The sequence below is a fragment of the Callorhinus ursinus genome, unplaced genomic scaffold, assembly GCF_003265705.2.
Source record: "Callorhinus ursinus isolate GAN/ISIS: 27379988/994484 unplaced genomic scaffold, GSC_fseal_2.0 scaffold6, whole genome shotgun sequence".
Classification (NCBI taxonomy): Eukaryota; Metazoa; Chordata; class Mammalia; order Carnivora; family Otariidae; genus Callorhinus; species Callorhinus ursinus.
Genome location: NW_027397068.1, coordinates 27,098,100 through 27,119,207, shown reverse-complemented (window position 1 = coordinate 27,119,207; position 21,108 = coordinate 27,098,100). Strand labels below are relative to the sequence as shown.

Genomic DNA, 21,108 nt, shown 5'->3' with positions numbered 1-21,108 from the left:
CACACACACACCCCTTTTGTAAGAGGCAGTTAAGAGCACCAGGCCAGAACTGAAACAGCTGAAAAATATTTGTTGAACAATGTTTCCATACTAAATTCTACCTTAATTTTAAATTTAAATTTGTAGCCGCTGAAAAATAATGATCAGGTAAAATACTGAGTGAATGGGTGATTCACCCTAGGGAGGTGAAGTCATTACTCAGTTACCATTTTGATTGCTAGTAAAAGAAAGTAGAATCCTTCAGAGAACCACAGAGCTCTGACTCTCTCAGGGAGTTCAGAGGCTATTGCAGGTCAGCAAGCTTTATTTTTAATGATCTTCTAGTTTTCTGCTGCCATTATAAGTCACTGAAGAGATAGGAATTATGATTATATTTTCCTGACTGTTTCTGAAAGTACTGAAATGTCACTTAGGCTTGTGACATTCTGACACTGTTGTAACCAGCCATAAACTACCTTAAGAGAACTACATTTTTTTAAAATAATTTTTTATCGTTATGTTAATCACCATACATTACATCATTAGTTTTTGATGTAGTGTTCCATGATTCATTGTTTGTGCATAACACCCAGTGCTCCACGCAGAATGTGCCCTCTTTAATACCCATCACCAGGCTAACCCATCCCCCCACCCCCCTCCCCTCTAGAACCCTCAGTTTGTTTTTCAGAGTCCATCGTCTCTCATGGTTTGTCTCCCCCTCCAACTTACTCCCCTTCATTCTTCCCCTCCTGCTATCTTCTTCTTTTTTTTTTTCTTAACATATATTGCATTATTTGTTTCAGAAGTACAGATCTGTGATTCATCAGTCTTGTACAATTCACAGTGCTCACCATAGCACATACCCTCCCCAATGAGAACTACATTTTACCAATGCTAAGGTACAACTCACTCCTGCTATTACTTCTTATTCAAAACGTGAAGCAGAGATTGCTAGTCAAGGCTGGTGTACATAAACATAACACATGTGTATTCCTAACCAAAAGAGAAAATGTACAAAGAGTCTTCATTAATGCTACCTGATATTCTTCTAATTATTTATTTTGAGTTGTTTCAAAAGGAATAATATTGACATCCTCTATCACAGAGGGTGGACAGTGTGGGCATTTGAAGGGACTGTATATGAGACCACAAAGACTGAAATGGCTCTAGATATCTCCCAAATTAAAATATTTCTTAAAGTTTTCTGTTATATTTAAGGAAATAAAGTGCTTGACTACAGGAGATAGAGCAGTAAATTGCCTGTAGGGAGGTTGTCTATGGCCTCTTAAAGAGGGAATAAAAGAAACACACAAACACAAGGAATATTGTAATGATGTCATTTAGAGAGCACAGAGGAAAGTCAAGAAATGATTTGAGAAATTGGTGATATCTGAGAGGGTCCTTGAAGAAGCAGGTCTCGATGGCAAAGATGGGAATGGGAGGCTTCCTAGGGAACAGAAGTCATGAAAAAGGAATGCAGATGGGCAAATGCACTGTATTCAAAGAAACTCAAGTATTATCGTTTGGATCGAATGTGAAAAATATAGGGCAGTATAGGGACAGGCAAAGAATTGCTCTGAAATAGTACGTAATGCCTATGTTTAAAGACTTTGGTTCAAACAAAAACATGTACATGAAAATTCAGAAGAGCAATGTTTACAAGAGCCAAGAAGTGGAAACAACCCAACGTCCATCAAATGATGAATGGATAAACAAAATATAGTATGTCCATACAATGGAATATTATCCAGATGTAAAAGGAATGAAGTATTGATATGTGCTACAGTATGACAGAAATGTTCTGGAACTAGATAGTGGTGATGGTTGCACAACATTCTGAATGTACTCAGTGCCCCTGAATTATACTCTTTAAAATAGTAAGACTCTGGATGTTTGCTTGCAGAAAACGAACTTGAGGGAGCAGGTCAGGGAGCAGACACTGAAAGTCTTTGAACCAGGTAATGCCAAGGTCTGAAATGTGTTTTAGAGAGCTATGTCTGGCTACATCCTAAAGGAACAAGGAAATAGTAGAAAGAAGGAGATTGGTTAGGAAGTTTGGGGAACCTGTTGATACGTTCGGGAGAAAAGTACCGATCAGAGTGTTGGTGACAAGAAGGAGGTTAGGTGTAAAACTCACTTCAGAGAGGGGCGCTTGGCTGGCTCAGTTGGCAGAGCGTGCGACTCTTGGTCTTGGGGTCATGAGTTCAAGCCCTACCTTGGGTGTAGAGATTACTTAAAATCTTTGGGGGCAAAAAAAAAAATGCTTTTCAGGGAGAAAATGTACAGGGCCTGAAAATTGGTATGATAGGGAGAAGCTGGTAGGTGTGTACTGGGGAAGGGCAGGCAGAGGCCAAAACCAGGATTTTGAATTTGGATTACGGGAACAATCATGCCATTAATAGAAATAGAAAAGTTAAGTGGAAAAACTGGTATAAGTTTGGTTTTTGACATCATGAGCTTGAGGTGCACCATCAAGGTTGGTGGCCATCACATTGATAGTTGGCCACTGGAGGAAACAACTCAGTTCCATATTCAGCCTGATTTCCTTGCTCATGGCCTTTCTGCAATCTGGGTAGATTTTGTCTGTGTTTGAAATTTTAAATTTCATGTCTCTTCCAGATTCCAAGAAAGCATAGCAAGAAAAAAAGGTTTGCAAAATGTTGACAAGACTTCTGAATAAACAAAAATGTATTATGTAGATAACACAAGCCCTTCCTCTTTTTTTATTTTTTTATTTTGTAAAGGTTTTATTTGTTTATTTTGAGAAAGTGTGTGAGCAAGGAGAGGGGCAGAGAGAGAGAGAGGGAGAGAGAGACTCTCAAGCAGATTCCACACTGAGCACGAAGCTCAGCTTGGGGCTCAATCCCATAACTGTGAGACCATGACGTGAGCCGAAATCAAGAGTCAGATGCTTACCATCTGAGCCACCCAGTCGCTCCTATCCTCCTCTTTTTTTTAATTGGACACCATGACCTTCTGTGCGCCTGTCTGTTGCTTCCTCTTTTCCCAGTTAGCCAGAGGAAGAGAATACAAAAAAGCTAATCCTTGAACATTCACATTTCCCTCCAAAGATTAGCTTTCCCAGGTGAAAGAGAAAGTAACATCAGGTTCCCGAGAAGTCCAGTTCTAAATGGTGTTGACTTCCTTGCAGATGCCTCTATACTATCTTATTAGTAGGCAGGAATGATCAGGATCACAAAGAAGCCTGCCCTGTTCCTTTCTATTCTGACACCTTCCCCGCTTTGTAACTGGAAAGCTGGATTGGTACAAGGCCTGCTTCTCCTACCAAACCAAAATTCAACTGCTTAAACTTTGGGGCTAGCAGATCTAATAGATTCTGATTTGTAAGCTTTTTTTTTTTTAATTTTTTTAAAAGATTTATTTGAGAGAGAGAGAACACAGCAGGGAAAGGGTCAGAGGAAGAGGGAGAAACAGATTCCCTGCTGAGCAGGGAGTCCAACACAGGGCTCCATCCCAGGACTCTGGGATCATGACCTGAGCTGAAGGCAGACACTTAAGCAACTGAGCCACCCAGGTGCCCCTGATTTGTAAGTTTTCTAAATCCTCATACACTACCCAAACCATTCTAGGATGAGGATGGAAGTCCTACCCTTCCTCCCTTCCTCTGTTCCCCTATAAACCTTTTCATTCATGTATAAACTAAACTCTACCTCTTCATACCAATACAAATGCACAGAGAATTTATTTTCAGTAACACCCATCTTCTCTAAAGGAGCCAGTGATAGTCTTGCAAAAGACCTTTTTTTTAAATTTTATTTTATTTTATTTTTTTATTATTATGTTATATTAATCACCATATATTACATCATTAGTTCTTGATGTCGTGTTCCATGATTCATTGTTTGCGTATAACACCCAGTGCTCCATGCAGTATGTGCCCTTCTTAATACCCATCACCAGGCAAACCCATCCCCCCACCCCCTCCCCTCTAGAACCCTCAGTTTGTTTCTCAGAGTCCATAGTCTCTCATGGTTTGTCTCCCCATCTAATTTCCCCCCCTTCATTCTTCCCTTCCTGCTATCTTCTTCTTTTTTTTTTTTAACATATAATGTATTGACCTTTAAAGTGTCATTGTTTTTGTAGCCACCAAAGTAATCTTTTACTCAAACAAGGATTACTAATGGATGATGGGTTAAGACAATTGGATGAATGGTTAGAAAGGAACCAAATATTCACATGGACTCAAAGCATCCCACAGATTACTTATTAAATACAAAGGGAAGTGGTGAACAAACTTAGTTTCACCAATAACGAGACAAACATATTGTATGACTCCTGATGTAATGGGGAAGTATACAGCATCATGTATGTAGTTATCTTGCCAAAAAAAAGTTTTCGTTTAATCTAATCATGAGAAAACAATCAGACAAATCCAGGATAAGGGACATTCTCCAAGGCAGTTGACCTGAACTCTTAAAAAATGCTAGTATTATGAAAGACAGAAAAGGTATGGTGTAGGGACTCTTGTAGATTAGAAGAGATTTAAAAGCCATGACATCCAAAGAGAATGTATGATTTCTAATTTGATCTCGGATCGGGATAAAAACAGCTCTGAACGACACTATTGATTGAACTGGAAACATTTGAGTACAGACTTCTTAGACATTATAGGAAGCGTTAAACTTGTTGGATGTGATAATGGGTTTGTGGTTATGCAGGAGAACATCATTGTTCTTAGGAGATAAATGCTGAAGTATTCAGGGATGAGACATGGTGTCTACAGCTTCCTCTCAGATAGGCAGCAAATGATCATCTAAAGAGAAAGCAAAGATGACAAAATATTAGCAATTGGTTCATGTGGGTGGAGGGCAAATGGGTGTTCATGATGTTCTCTCCTCAAACTAAAAAGTTTGAGGAGGAAAAAAGAATAAAAGTTTGAGGAGAAAGGTAGTTTTCCTTAAAATTTTAAAAAGAGAATCTCTCTTTAAAAACGACTGTTATTGGGCACCTGGGTGGCTCAGATGGTTAAGCGTCTGCCTTCGGCTCAGGTCATGATCCCAGGGTCCTGGGATCGAGTCCCGCATTGGGCTCCTTGCTCAGCGGGGAGTCTGTTTCTCCCTCTCCCTCTGCCTCTCCCCCTGCTTGTTCTCTGTCTCTCTCGCAAATGAATAAAATCTTCAAAAAAAATAATAAAATAAAAAAAAATAAAAACGACTGTTATTCCCATATATAGCTGCTAGCATTTGGGAAGAATAACATGATAAGTAGAGATGATCAGTCTCTAGCAATTTCTGGACTCCCTGCTGTGGAATATTAGTTTTCTACTTTTAGAAAAAGGTTTCTCCATATCCAGCCTTCAAGTCCAGATACTAGTAGTTGAAAATTGGAAACAGTTCATTTATGTCATCCAATCCTTCTTTGTTACCTGACTTATAAGAAAGCATTTGTTTCTTAAAAGACCATATTGTACATCCATTACTTACGAACAGGGAATCTGTCTGCCTTTGGTCCACTGAGACTGCTATATAAACCTTTGGAATTAATCCCTCTGTGCATCCTCTCACTCAGAATGCTGGATTTTTTTTTTTTTTTTTTTTTTTGCTTTTGTACAGAATATTGTTTTACAGTGCTCACTGTAGTTGTCTGAGGAGGCCTCTGGTGTCATGAGCACTGGCACACTATCTTGTCTATTTTCACATTTTTTTTTTTTTTAAGATAAAACAAGGTACAAACCACACATTCTCTGTGAACTGCTAAAGACTGGGAAAAATTACTTTCTTTTCTCCTGACCTGGATTGACAAGAAGCACACCTACAGGAGGCAAAAAGATGAGTGAATCCCTTTTAAAGACCCTAGTAATGAAGCCCGCAGGGAATTGTCGTGTATGGGAGAATTTACAGTGGCTTCTGGAGATGAACAGTGTGTCAGGAAGAGGTTCAGGACTGCTGGCTGTTGAAATACAGTCTGGATTTATTTTATATCAGCCTATTTTGGGCCCTAGTGAGAAAGTTATTTTAATAATATCTTGCTGTGCTAGAAATATACATAAGTGGCAGATGTCAGAAAAAAGGGGAAAGTTATAGCACTCCATTCTCCTTGAGACTTAAGGAGTTTATATAGTTGTTCTCATTTAGCCTTTGAAGTAAACACTGATGCATATGGAAGAATAAATTGAAAAGAACATTAGACACAGTCTAGACCAGTGATCTTCAAATGAGTCAGACACTCAGGGTGAGGGTACTGCGTTTTTAACAAACTATCTAGGTGATTCCGATAGCCAGTCCAGCATTTGTGAGAGCCCAACATTTGGGAACATAGGGTCTAGTAAATACTCTTATTTTACAGATAAGAAAATGAAGATGCACAGAAAAATTTTAAAATCCTTGGAGGTATTAATGTATTATGGGCTAGAAACCATATTTTCTGACACCCAGCATATCACATCTTCCCAGGAGGTCACAGTGCTTTTTGGAGATATTAGCCACTTGCTTTCCTCCATAGACAAGGTGTCCTTAGCACCCTAAGCTTTGAGGTGTGGCTCTTGAAATGTCCTGAGGTGTCTGTTCCGGGCTCTTTCTACTTCAACACACTGCTTTCAGGGTTGAGGCACTTAATTAAACTAAACTGCTGTGTCTGGGAGAAGGCTACTAGATCACTCTTCTCTGTTCTTTCTGTTGTTTGATTTTCATGAACTCTTTGAATTTATATTCCGTAGATTTCTCTCCTTAGCCTACTTATAAACAGCAGTTGGGCAGTAAAGTGAACATATGGTATTGTTCAATACAGGTAAAAATGATTTGTCAAACATCAGCTAATGGTTCACATTAACTACATCCTGACACTCTGAATCTAAACACCAAACTTTCCTAAAACTAGGAGTGAGTATGATGAACTTTGCTTTGTAAGTTTCCTGAATAGACAGGACATAACCAACATATATAAAGAAAAAGCACTTATCCATCTATGCGTTCATTCCCCGGATATGATTGGCCATGTGCTCTATACTAATCCTGATCTAGACATGGAATACAGTTGTGAGCAGGAGAGAAAGTTGGTCTATTCCCATAGAGCCTAAGTCCTAGAGGGAGATTGTATGTGAAGCCCATTTAAACAAGGCTGTGCAACCCCTAGAATATAAGCTTCATGAGAGCAGAGATTTTTATCTGTTCTGTTCATGGCTCCTTCTCCAGTGCCTAAGCAGTACCTGACACGTAGGAGGTGCCTGATGAATTTAGTGAATGAGCAATCATCTGGTCAAAGAGAAACTATGGCCCCTCCCAAATTAACTGTTTCACAAAAAGAAATAGAATAGGTAATGTTTAATGAGAAATATTATTTATAGAGGGGATTAAATCGTCATTTCTGTCAGTTTCTACTGTGCTATATTTTTAAAACCTATAAAAGCCTTTTGTGAAAAAAATTTTGTATCCGAATGTGTATACTCTTAGGCGTGTAGATGACCTGTGTAGATATTAACACACATGGCTGGAAATACATACATATTATATACCTATAAAGATTTAAATAGTCATTTGTTTTATAAAATAACTCATACTTTTAGGTACAAGCTAAAGCAGTCAAGGATGAAATGGTTTCACAGAACTAGAATGTTTGTTGTGATAAAATAAAAAGGACATTTAGGAGAGCTGCATTATCAACAGCTGACGTCTGTTCAGGTTGTAATGGCTGCAGTGATCGTCATTTTATGGAGGCTTCTAATCTCTCAGCTTTCAAAACATTGAAGAGCTGTTATTGAACAGATGTGGATTCCATACATGGTGTTTCTCTGCCACTGTCTCCAACAAAGTCTATCTCTACTGGCTGAAAGGGTGGTGACCAAGCTAGCAATACAAAATAAAGTGAGAGAGTTTGAAAATTGCTTGTGATTAATAAAGCACAAGTACCTCAAAATAATAGAATTCTCTAAGATAATTAGTTTATAATCCAAGTAGGGAAAATTGGTTTTATAAAAATTTCTGATAGGACCACTCTAATGTTCTTATCTATGAACAACGTTACATTCCTTCTTCCTACCTGAAGAAACAGTTGTTGGGATTTTGTTTTTATTTTTATGAGACAAACTGGAAACTGACCTAATACCTCCAAAAGGAAAAGTCCACCCTAAGTCATTGTAAATTATTTCATTTCTCCCTCTCTCCTTACCTTGCAATCTCAAGATACAAAACCTCCTCAACTTCCTAGCCTTCAACAAATACCACTTTCAACACTTTTAACATACCCTTTGTGTTAAACACTGAAAGGTAAGAATGTTGAAATATGCTGAATGTTGAGCTGGTTAGAACAGGAACAGAATTGAAAGTAGTGAGGAAATGGCAAATTTGTTGCGGGAATGAGTTGTTTGACAGGAACAATTCTGTAGAGCTCCCAGTTTGTGCATCATTTGAAAAGTGCTGTGCTGGAGCAATCCATACTAATCAGTAAGAGACAAGAGAAAGGATGAACAATTGAAAAGGTGGGAAGCTTGTGACCACAGGATCAACCTCAATGTCAGCCATCTCTTAACCTAAAATGAATTTAAGAGACAGCTGGGAGTTTGAGAACTAAGCAAATTGTGAAATGCTATTGCTAAAATTTTGGTCACAAGCCGTGGATTATTACTTGGATCAAAGCCAGTTCCTATTTGTGCACTAACAAAGTTTAGTAGCTTGGTCATGAGTACACCTATACAGACATGTTCAAGGGCTCCCTATGAACTGCAGATATTATAGTGGAGAAAGAGGGGTTTTCAGTGTAGACAAGACTATTTTGGGAGGAGATGTCCACAGACACACAAGTCAATATAAAATATCTGAGCAAAGAGAAGAATAAGCCTAGTTTTTACATTTCTGCAAGAACTGACTCCTATTCGACGAACCATGAGAGATGATGACTCTGAGAAACAAACTGAGGGTTCTAGAGGGGAGGGGTTGGGGGATGGGTTAGCCTGATGGTGGGCATTAAAGAGGGCACGTTCTGCATGGAGCACTGGGTGTTATACACAAACAATGAATCGTGGAACACTACATCAAAAACTAATGATGTAATATATGGTGGTTAACATAAAAAATTTTAAAGAAAAAAAAAGAACTGACTCCTATTCCTTGTGGCATAATGCATCTCGGGATTAAATTCAAACTCTTCATAGTTCACTGAAAATCTAGATCCCTAAAACATTTGAAGAGCAGATTGAAAACTCCAAATTCTTTGTTATATTACATTGGTTGCAGAAGCCTTTTGTGTCATAGAATAACATTCAAGTCACAATTTTAACTTAGAGTGGTTTGTGATGGTACCAATGGCTAATACCTGAGCAGTTATTATGAAAATAAGAAAAACAAAATGCAGGCATCTTTGTATAAAATTTTTAAAGGATTATAAAGAAGCAAGAAGAGTCAGGACCAATGTTATATAAACATCTTTTCTCTCAAGTAGTAATTTGACTTAGGAACAAAATGGTCTCAAGACCTAACCTATTTGCAAATTGAATAGTTCTTCCTCTGCGCAGAGGTAGCAGGAGTTTTATTCTGAAGTCTACAAAAATGAGCTGATATATAAACAAAGATTAATACATTGATTGTCTCTATCATGTTAGGATATTATATATAATACATTTGAGTATATGTGTTAATTTTAAATTTTTAATAACTAAAATATTTTTTTTAAAGATTTTATTTATTTGAGAAGAGAGAGCTCGAGCCAGGGGAGGGGCAAGCAGATACCCTGCTCAGTGGGGAGCCCGATCCCAGGACCCTAAGATCATGACCTGGGCCTAAGGCACTGAGCCACCCAGGCACCCCCTAGCCACACTTTACATACTTGCTTGTCAAGGGACATTTCTATCACTGCAGGAAGTTCTGACAGTGCTGTGCATGATCTGACAGGTGGGGAATTCAGTACTTTGCAAATCAGAAACACAACAGTAGTAGAGCCGAGAGGTCTCACATTTATTACTGAACCAACCTACTGGTGCAGAGGCATAGTCAGAAAAATCATTTCCATGATAAGACAAGTCTATGGCCAGGTAGGAAGGATGTTTACAGAATGATAGAACACATGATCTTCACGCAGCTTAATTAAATATGTATGCCAGTTAGGTGTGTCATCTCATGACGTGTGATGCCTTACAGACCCAGCTTGGTTCTTCTCCAGTGCCTCCTTTTGGAGTTGTACCTGATCTTATTACCAGTTTTCATCCAAATCCACTGGGGAATGGGACGATTCTGCTTTTGTTTCTTGGCCAGGAATCGCTTGATTCTGAAAGTCTTGTGAGAAGACATGGCGAGAAGCAGCCAGCCACGCAGAGCAGGATGGCGGCGAAAAAGAGCTAATAACTAAAATATTTTAAATAAAGTCTGACCCCATATAGAATGTCTTTTTTTTTTAAGATTTATTTTATTTTAGAGAGAGAGAAAGTGCCAGGGGCAGGGGCAGAAGGAGAGAGAGAATCCCAAACACTCCATGCTGAGCGTGGAGCCCTGTGTGGGGCTCACTCGATCTCACAGCCCCGAAATCATGACCTGAGCTGAAATCAGACTCAGATTAGATTAACTAACTGAGCCACCCAGGCACCCCTAGTATGCCGTTTTCAATTCCACCTTTCTATCATCCCTGGTGGGGTGGGGAGTGGAGGTGGGGGTCTTTCAACAATACAACATAATAAAAATTATGCCAAAGGAAGTGGAAGAGACCATGGCCCCACAGATTACTTACTGTTTATACAGGAGGAAACATGTCACTCCCGTGGAACCATCTGATAGTCACCACCTTAACCAAGTGATCAAATTTATAGCACTACTAAGAGCGATGACAGCCTGACATTTTGTGCCTCCTGAATTGATACAGTATTAAGTATGTAATATTTTGTATCAAGTACTCATGGCAGAAACGTTTAAGCAAGCTTTTTCAGACCCAACTTTCAGCTTGCAAGCAAAACAGGGACAAGTTAAATGACACAGTGGAAAAATAATATGACAAATCAAAAAAGTTAATGATTTTCAGAGTGCCTGGCTGGCTCAGCCAGTCAAGCATGCAGCTCATAATCTCGGGGTTGTAGGTCTGAGCCCCACATTGGGTGTAGACATTACTTAAAAATAAAATCTAAAAAAAAAAAGTCAGTGATTTTCATGAAAAAGTTAATGGTTTTTATTTTTACTTCTTGAAAAATGGGGAGGATCTAGTCTAGATTTAAGACTAACCAGAGATACATCAAGAACTAATGATGTAATGTATGGTGATTAACATAACAATAAAAAATTAAAGATTTAAAAAAAAAAAAAAAGACTAACCAGAGATACAAAAACCGTGTGCAATGTGCAAATCTTGATTAATTCTGGTTGGGGGGGGAAGCTAATAAAGATAATTTAGGGACAATAGGAGAAATTTGAATATAGATTATATGTTAGATAATATGGAATTATTGTTAGTTTGCAACATTCGATAGCAGTCATGTGGTTATGTATGAGACATTCTGTGCTTATAAAACGTGCTGAAGCTTGGTGGGGTGAAGAATCATGATGTATGCCATTGTCATGTCTAGATAGAATGTATACGTGTGCTCACTATCCTGTTCTTTCAACTCTTCATTGTATTTAAAAGTGTTATATGTATATAGTTGTATAGAGATACAACTATGTAGATGTATAAAGAGATACATAGTAGGGGACCAAGGGAGAGAGTGTTGACCTTTATTCTTGGAGAAGTACAAGTTATAGAAGCACTAAATAATTTTTGAAGAACTAACAAATTAATTTCCTCCTCTTTCTACTTTAGGCTCAAGAGAAAGGAAGATTAGACTATGCTAAGGTAAGTAGATTTTATATCTACTATACAGTTTTATACATTTCAGTTTGGTGTGTGGTTTTTGTTTATATTTGAAAGGTCAAAAGAGAATCATCCCTTTCAAAGTTGGGGGACATTCCCTGTTAAGTAACAGGCATTAGCAGGTAAGTATACTTACTGAGTGCCTACTTCATCCCAAACACTGTTAGGTGTTGAGACTACAACAGAAATCCAGATGAAGTGTTTTCTTTTGGGACATTTACAGTCCATTGTGGGAGATAGATAACTAATAAACAACTAAATGGATACATCATATAAAGTTATGTGGTGGTAAGAGCCATGAGGAAAAATAAACTGGATAAGATCCCTCACCATTGCTAGAAAGATGCCTTTGGCATCTTCGGCTTTTAGCACCATTAGATAATACGTGAGAAGCACCACACAGAGCCGACTTAGACTCCTAAAGGTAGTAGTTTTCACATCATATGTGGAGCTTTTGAAAACACACATGCCTAGGTGCAGCATCACACCCTCTTTCACCAAGATCAAAATCCCCTGGTGGGGAGAGCAGGGCAGGGGCAGGAAGGAAGTATTTGAAAAAAGGCTCCACAGATCATTCCAACACACAGCCTTGTTTAAAAACCGCTGTGAGAGTTCAGATTGCAGTGCACCAGTGCAAGCCCCCGAACACACTTCGGTCACATTCTGTGTTCCCCCCGGGGACAAATGGAGCATTGTAGCAGGTGCGTGGGCTGCATATAGCTGCTTGGCTAAAAGAACGTGCTAACCATCTGGTTTATGCAGCAATCAGGACTATCTCGGGTATGAGCACACCTGCACTCCAAAGACAAGGAGGAAGAAATACAAGCTGTAAGGGCTCTGCTCACAGTGGGACAACTGAAACCCACGATGATCTCTCAGGGCTGATCTGGAACTTCGTGCTCTCCTGACAGCCCCTGGGGGATACACCCATGGCTCCATGCATTTGCTCTCTTTTCCTTGACTGAGATGCAGTTCTTCCTTCTCTCTGTCTCACAAACTTTTGCTTCCTTTCAGAAAATCTAGATAAGAGCACCTCTAAACTGAGGGCCCCCATATGTATCACTCTTCTTAGATGTCTACTTGACCCTTACGTACCCAAACTCGGGCTGTGGACTATCCTCCTGGGTCTCCCACAGGCATCTTAAACTGAACTCACCATCTTGTCTTGTCTGACATCTCTGGTCTTTTTTTTTTTTTTTTTTTTTTAAGCTTTATTTATTTAAGTAGCCTCTACACCGAATGTGGGGTTCAAACTTATGACCTCAAGATCAAAAGTTGCATGCTTTTGTAACTGAGCCAGTCAGGCACCCCTAAATAGACCTTATTTTTTAGAGAAGTTTTAGGTTCACAGGAAAATTGGGCAAAAAGTATCAAGAGTTACCATATCCCCTGACCCTACACACACGCAGCCTCCCCTACTATCTATTCTGCAGGAGAGTGATATATTTGTTACAGTCAGAGAAACTACATGGACATATCATCAGTACCCAAAGTCCATGGTTTACATCAGTGTCCACTCATGTTGTATTTCTTGTCCTTTTAACTTATTCTGTCTCCTGATGTTGGCCCTGTCATCCCCCTAGTCAACCCTGTGAGAATCTTAGAAGTCACCCTTGACGGCTCCTACTCCCTCTCCCCCAGGTTCTTTACCAAGTCATGCCATTTTGGTATCCTACGTTTTCTTAAATCCAGCCCCTCCTCTTGATCTGTCTTCCATTACTTACATTGAATTTCTTCACCTGACTACTGGAAAGCCTACTGACTGGTCTTCCTGACTTTGTCACCACAAGTCCATTACCAACTGCAGTGTCTATCTAAATCATAAACCCAACAGTTTCAGACTCCAGCTTAAAACCTGCCATTGGCTCATGTCATTTATAAGGCAAATTCAAAGCTTGCTAGATGATTTCACCCCCTAGAGGGACTCTCCCGCGTCATCTCTTCCTACCCTGTGTTCCGGCAACACCACATCACACAAAACATACAGTTTCTGTTTTCCAGGCCTTGGCTCATGCTGTTCCCTCTGCTTGAAATGCCCTTCCCCCTTTATCAGCTACCCCTGTTCTTTCTGTAAGGCTCCAGTTAGGATCATCTCCTACAGGTGGTCCTCCCTGGTTCCCCAGGCTGGATTAAGTGCTTTCCTTCATTCTTTAATACTTTGTGCATCTCTCAGTGATTGTACTTACTCTGTAATATAACGCCCCATTTATGGGACAGACCATACACTATGAGCTCTTTAAGGGCAAGGACAGTGTCTTATTTGTCTTTGTATACTCAGTGGTTAACACAGTGTTTGGCACATGGTAAAGGTGAGTGACTGAATGAGGGAGGAAGGCGGGGAGGGAGTGGATGAATGTAGAAAATAGAAGAGTAAGAAATGAGTAAGAAAAGAGAAGACACATGAAGTTAGTTTCAGGAAAAAATCTGGTATAGGGTTTTTTATCTCAATCAGAGAGGAAAGATGCTTTTGATACACATTGCAGATATCAACAGAGTTAAAAAGATTGTTTGGGAAGGCTGTAATATACTAGCTTGTAGATAAAGGCTGGGATTTCACTGTGTGATAGTAAAGGAAAACTAACAAAAAGAGTCAGGGAAAAGTCAACACAGTTTGGCAATGGAGTGACTATTGATCATTGATGTTTATTCATGACTCAGAGAACTCCTTTAGGGTTTTTTATCGCAGAGGCACATGACAATTGAAGAGGTTAAGAGAAAAGATAAAACATGATGCACAGATAGAACACCCCTGGGCAAAGCAGTGGTTTAGCCACCAACTCACTGCAAAATCTAGTATCACTTAACCTCTCTGGTCTTCCTTCGGTTTGCTTCATATACAGCAAGCAGTTTAGAAGAGTGTTAGTCAGTTCTTTGGGCCCATTCCGAATTTGAGAGAAGACATTCTTTTTGAGGGGTGGGGGGCATTCTTATCTTGTATACCCGAGGTCCAGATTCATCCCTTCATCCACTTTATCCACCCAGCCACTGTGTATTGAACAGTTAATATGTGCAAGGCACTATGCAAGTGCTGCCTGTCACTGTGAGCAAGACTGATGTAGGCCTTGCCATCACATGCTTCCTTGACTCAGACCTCCCTGTCTAAAGTAGCCACTCCCCGGGGCGCCTGGGTGGCTCAGTCAGTTAAGCATCTTCCTTCAGCTCAGATCATGATCCCAGGGTCCTGGGATCGAGCCCCACATCGGGCTCCCTGCTCAGTGGGAAGCCTGCTTCTCCCTCTCCCTCTGCCTCCCCCCCCAACTCGTGTTCTCACTCACTCTCTGTGCTCTCTCTCTCTCTCTCTTTCTCTCTCCCTCAAATAAATAATCTTTAAAAAAAAAATAATAAAGTAGCTACCCCCCCTTTGCTCTATATTTGTTAACATTTATAGTAATGTAAAATTATCATTTTCATTGAGTTGCTTGTTCCTGCTTTTTCTCTTTCACTGAAACATAAGAGCTCCAAAGGCAGGGCCTCGTACATGGTCACATCATCTGTACCCAGCACAGGCCTCTACGTAGGAGGGCTTGGTGAATGCATGCATGTGAGTTGCCTTAGTGTTATTCTAGAAGTGTGGGAGGTTCTGGGAGGTCTGGAATGGAGTATTGTAGACCTCAATGAACCATTATAAGAATATGTTGACTATATAACACAATCCATCTCAATGGTTAATAGCCCTATGGTTGCCTTCCCAAGTGCCTCATGACAATATTTCTCATGCCAGTAAACAGAACCCACCCCTCTGGAATATGTGGCACAGTTCTGACACTTAAGAGCCGTCTCTTGATCTAGGCAATTAATCTAAACTGATCATCCTTACACAGACCTAAAGCCAAGTAACATGGGGGAAAAAAGATTGTATCCATCTCTTCTAGGTATGGGGGAGATGTCTGCAGGGTCCAGTTAATGATACTGTCTCCCGTGCAGTGTACCATGGGCCCATAGTAATACCTGTCATGACCGCAGGTCTGTTCCTCTCTGTTTGGCATGATCATGGTGCTCATGCTGACTGATGCAGGCCCCATGCTTAGTAGCTCAGGGCTGCCCTTGTGGGATTATCTGTAAAAGGACATTTTAAAAACTTAGCAGCCATTTCTGGAGATCATCATGAAATGTATTCATGGCTGGAAATTTTGTTACTTCCAAGTGATTGCGTATTTACCCAAAAGTCAAATTTTATCTGAAAATTCCGATTCTGAGGACCATAGGAAATTATTTTGGCCATGTGCTCTGTGGCCTCACCTGCCATCTCTCAAATTCTGTTGGTCTCAGCAGGGCGAGGAAGTCAAGAAAGAGGGGGAAGAGGTGGTAACTTCAAAATCAGTCTTGGCTGGATCTTGAGACTGTCACTTTCTGCAAAACAGTGGTCTGTACTCAAACACTCGGATAAGACATGGAATTACTTTTTAATTGAGTTCCTGTTGTGATCGAGTCTGGATATGAATGCTTTGCACCGCCACAGTGCCTTTCATCTTAAGATATCAAAGCACTCAACAGCTATTAATTCATTACGTCTCTCCCGCCTCTGTCAGGTGGTTAACACACTCGTGGGAGCACTCTACCTATCTCGGAAACTCATCCACCTGGAGTCTGGGCAGGGACAGGGGCTGTGTCACTGTAAGGCGATTCCACCCAGTAGCTTTTAAAATGGAAAAACGAGGAAGGTCTTACTTACCTAGTTAAAACTGCAGAAGTCTTAGTAGACACAATACAGTTACCAGAAGTGAACTGTGACCCGGAAAGCTGGTGCTAACACTTTGGCTCATATGCACAATACGATGGGGGATCTTAATTACAGTGATTGGTCTGCAGCCCCAGGTGTGTATCTCTCAGACTCTAGTCCATGTTCCCCGGGCTTCTGGCCCCACGGTTTAGCACGGCTGATTCAGGGTGGTGCTAGAAGGAAGAGTGCCACCTATTGAATTACAGGAATTCATGGGTACTTGTTGGGACTGGTGGAGAAGTTTCTCAGACCACACTCATGCTTGGTTTGCTATGGTAACATATATATGTCTGAAAGAAAACGAATATGTTGACTACTCTCGCTTAGAAAAACACGTACAAACGTCTGTGTATTTTCCCCAGCTGGAGCTGAGCGTATGCCTGCAGTTAGCCCTACTGTCTCTGCTGCTCAAAGACTGAGGCAGATGGTATTTTTACCACTTCAGGCAAAACATGGCACCTATGGTTCGGCTTTCTACGATTTTAATTTTTTAACACTTCCAAAATGGCTTGCCCAAATAGCTCCAGCATAGAGATGCAGGCTTCTTCCCCAATTTCTTTTTAATAATTGCTTCAGATACCCAGATATGAATAAAGAGCACTTGGTCAAAACCACACTCCGTCAAGCGCTCGTTCCTGCTCATTCTTTCACAAGTACTCTGGACCTGGCCTTAACGGGGCTTCTTTGACCTTCGTGCTAATTTTGACACAAAGACTCTAAATGGTTTACAAGGGCTTTCTTTACAGTCCTCTCTAGTCTTTCCTGTGCAGTTCATAATAATCTTCCCCATGACTCAGTACAGAAGAGAGAGTTGCTTTTTTAATGTCTTCCTCCTGAGGTTCTCTCTAAGCACAGAGTTGCTCAAGGTTAAGCACTGGGTAAAGAAAGATCTTGCAGGTGTTAATTCATTAGGCATTCAGTTCTCGGTTGAACGTAAGAGAGATTTTTTTTAAAAGGAGTAGGTTTTGACGTGCCCTCTCTGCTGGAATCTGTTCAGGGTTGCGTCCCACCACGCTCAGGCTCAGTGTCTAGAGCTGCTCTTCTCCTCCCTCCCCGCCCTCAGAAGGCCTCGCACATTCTGTTTGATTATAAAACGCATTTGCATAGGGTACACATTAAAATTCTCTTCCCACCAGCAAACAGTGCTGTCCGCAGACATTTGCATTTGCATGCTCACATATCATCACTTCCCTTCAAGAAGAAAAAAGAGGCTTTCCTCCCATGTCATGGTTCTCCTTTCCAAGGTTTGCCCTTTTAGTCTTTTTTTCTCTTTTATCATCCATAAATTGCTTCCGCCATTTTGCTGCAGACTGAGTCCAAAATTCTACTTTTTTGAAGCTTGAGTATAGAAAATTTTCTGTAAATATTATTGTTCTTTCTTTACTGACAATGCCAGACTCTTTTTTTTTTTTTTTTGGCAGACAGTTTTTGCCTGTTCGTTCTCTCTCATAACCCTAGCTAACTGGCTCTGAGAATTTTTCACATTGGCACATTTAGAGACCAGATGTTACTGTGTTTTCTCTTCCGTGTACCCCTTTCTTGGGCAGATGCTGCTTCTCCTACCCTGGGACTTCACATTAGCTCCTTTGGTAAAGTGTTCCATACGGCATCACTGGATGCACTCAATCTCTCGTTTCCTCTAACCTCCTGAAGTTGTCTTTACATTTAAGATTTCTGTTCTCATGGTAACGACAGGGACTATGTAGAAGCATGGTCATTCCCTTCTCCCATCTTTTCCCGTAAAGGACTTGTGGTCCAATTAAATGAGGTGTCTATAATAGAATTTAACGAAGAAAATCCAAATACCATAACGATATGGGTGCAACTATGTAAAATTTTGATAAAGACTGGAAGAAAGCATTAAAAATATAAATACGGGCATTAAGGTGATAACATTTCAGCATGTTTTAAAATAAATACATTGTTGTTGTTTTTTTTAAGATTTCTGGTTTTGAAATGTGGACTCACATTTGATTTAGAATTTTTTTCAGATATGACCTGAGCTACTGGGAATTGAAAAATAACTTGCCTGAAATCATGTGTTTACTGACATAACCAAAATTTAATTTTAGGCTCGTAAAAACTTGCGTGCCTGCTTCTATGGCAATAGGCAGAAATGCATGGTTGGAAAATGTCATTTTTGTACACTGCAAGTTTTTGGGCTGGGCCTCCAGTAGTGGTTGAAGTGATGGAAGACAGTTGAGGAGAAAGGAAAAACCTAGCACGCTGAGCAAAGCACAGCACAGGGATAGGTGCTGGAAGGGACTGCCGGGACTGCCATCTGAAAGTTTTAAATACCCCACCCCTTATTTCCTTAAAAATCAGATTTAAAAAGTTATTTTACTTTTGACAATCACATTTCACGCAAGTGTTTTTCCTTGCAGCAGTAATGGATAGATTTTATTTAATCTGTTTTTTAAAACAATTAATTTACTAAAGTCAGTTTTTGCAACTACTCGTTGATTCCAGATCTCCTTTAAAATATAATTATTTAGGATGGAAAAATAGTCATTGGTCAATTTCTGTCCATAGTAAAGTATGGCTTTTGTACCATGTGAAACTTTCAATCAAAAATAGATTCTAGGAGCACCTGGGTGGCTCAGTCATTTAGTCAAGTCCCACTCTTGATCTCAGCTCAGGTCTTGAACTCAGGGTCATGAGTTCAAGTCCGGCATTGGGCCCCACATACAATAGTTAGTATCTTGAACCAGAGTTGTACCTTATTACTATGAGCCCTCAAGTCTTTTTGCAAAACAGTTGCTCTTTGGACATTCTTTCATTCATCCCTAATCATCAAGCTAGTCTTTTCCTGTTTAAGTCTCTGAGTATATAATTTGGCATTTGTCCCCAGTGACTATCATCTTGCTTTGATGATCTCTTCCTCTAATTTCTTAATGTTATTTTAAAATTAGATTCTTGTTCTCTGAGGTGTTAACAATCCCACACACCTCAATGGCATCAACAGATTTGATGATCATAATCTTTATTCCCCTGTGGATCGTGAATAATATTATTAAATGCTATCAATAATAAGCCTCTTTATGACGTCATAAAATACACCATTCTCTCAGTTGTTAACCCAAATACTATTGATATTATTTGAATTCAATCCTCTACGTAGTTGCAAATCTTTTTTATTTTTCTTCAAATCATATATTCCTAGCTTGTTGATCTTGGGTTTCTAATTTTATATATAAACTGCGAAATTAGTTCACAATAATATTTAGTGGGACAATCTTATTCTTAAAATTACCATTTTGAATTACTGATGTCTAAAAAATTGCATATCTACATAATATCTATCATTCATCAGGAAGCTAAGGCAGACTTAGATTGTTAGTGAAGACCAGTTCTTAGTTGTAAGCCTGGAATCATGTCTGGTTTTACTCACCACAGTACTCTGAGGGCCTAACACAGTGCCTGGCACATACTAGGTACCAAATAAATATTTGCTGAATTAGAATAGAATAGAATGAGTGAATAACCCAAGATAAACCAAATGTTTGTGCCTAGATTCTGTTCTTTTCATTCATAAGGCATATTTGGCTCTGCCTTTGTTCTTCTTATTTCATCCCAAGTATATTTTTAATCGAATGGTTACATCCTCAATGCTTCGCACTCCCTGGGTTGAAACAAAGATTCACTTGGGGCAACCTTTTGAATCTTAGTCTAGAAAGCTAACTAAAAATGCCCTCCAGGCTGGTTCTGTGGGTGAATGCTCTGCACTGTGGGGTAGCTGGATTCAATTATTGCTCCCAGTTAGTGGTATCAGGAGCCACCTGTGCACAGGACTGCCTATATGCCTTTTTGTAGAGGATAGAGCCTTCTGTCCCCTAGAGGAGCCTGTTTAGTCCATTGAAACTGTTTTAAGTAGATCTAAGGAAATACCAATCTCTTCCCTTGTCATAAAAACAGTGGCGAGGCACGGGCTTTCCAAAATTATGTTCTTTAAGAGAAAGAAAAGGGAGGTTTTCATGATTTCAACATGATCGGTCTATCAGAAAGCTGTCATCTGTTTAGTTGGCACATCTGAAGCCATTTCCCCGTGTTTCCTAACCAGTGTCTGAAAACACTGCTCAGCTTCCCCACTTGCCACATCAGGCACAGTACTGATCCTGGAGGTGCTGAATTACCTTTTCTGAAATAGCAAGGTAGGTGTGCCCCCTCCATTTTCAAACAGAATTACTGAGATAACAGTAGAGATCACAAGAACTGCGACATTGGTTAGTGATGAGTAAGATGCTACTAAAGATTTTGGGTGAGCGGATCCTGTCCTTTCCCCCAAGTCTTTGACTTGCTGGCTTGATGAAAGATCTTATCTATTCACCAGATCATAACAAAGCCAGAGTTATACCTCTGAAGATGGATTTCTGCATAGTGCAATGGTGCCCCCTGTAGAAGGTCTCCCTGTCCTAGAGCTAAGGAAATTACACTAACCTGTATCTTTGATTCATTGCTAAAAAGATTTGTGTGCACCTCTTAAAAAAGGTTGTAGGCCTTTCCACGTGCTATGATCTCTGTAAGATGCCTACCCTAGTACACATGTTTCTCATTGTACACTCTACTCAAGACACACAAAACACTTTAATCAGATGGTTCTATCAAATTCTATCTTTGAATCCCTTCAT

General features: G+C 39.9%; 2 protein-coding genes across 5 annotated transcripts in view; one reads left to right on the top strand and one right to left on the bottom strand.

The window, feature by feature from the left end:
- The window catches only part of PDSS2 (decaprenyl diphosphate synthase subunit 2), a 253,130-nt gene that overhangs the window by 205,283 nt on the left and 26,739 nt on the right, over positions 1 to 21,108 (top strand). For all 4 annotated transcript variants that reach the window (XM_073893735.1, XM_025863433.2, XM_025863446.2 and 1 more), the window contains one exon: positions 11,710 to 11,742. In XM_073893735.1, coding sequence (XP_073749836.1) covers positions 11,710 to 11,742 — 33 coding nt within the window. The remainder of the gene's footprint in view (positions 1 to 11,709; positions 11,743 to 21,108) is intronic.
- On the bottom strand, positions 9,642 to 10,265 carry LOC141372897 (large ribosomal subunit protein eL39-like). The gene has a single exon (XM_073893493.1). The coding sequence runs from the start codon at positions 10,215 to 10,217 to the stop codon at positions 10,062 to 10,064; it is 156 nt and encodes a 51-aa protein (XP_073749594.1). The 5' UTR covers positions 10,218 to 10,265; the 3' UTR covers positions 9,642 to 10,061.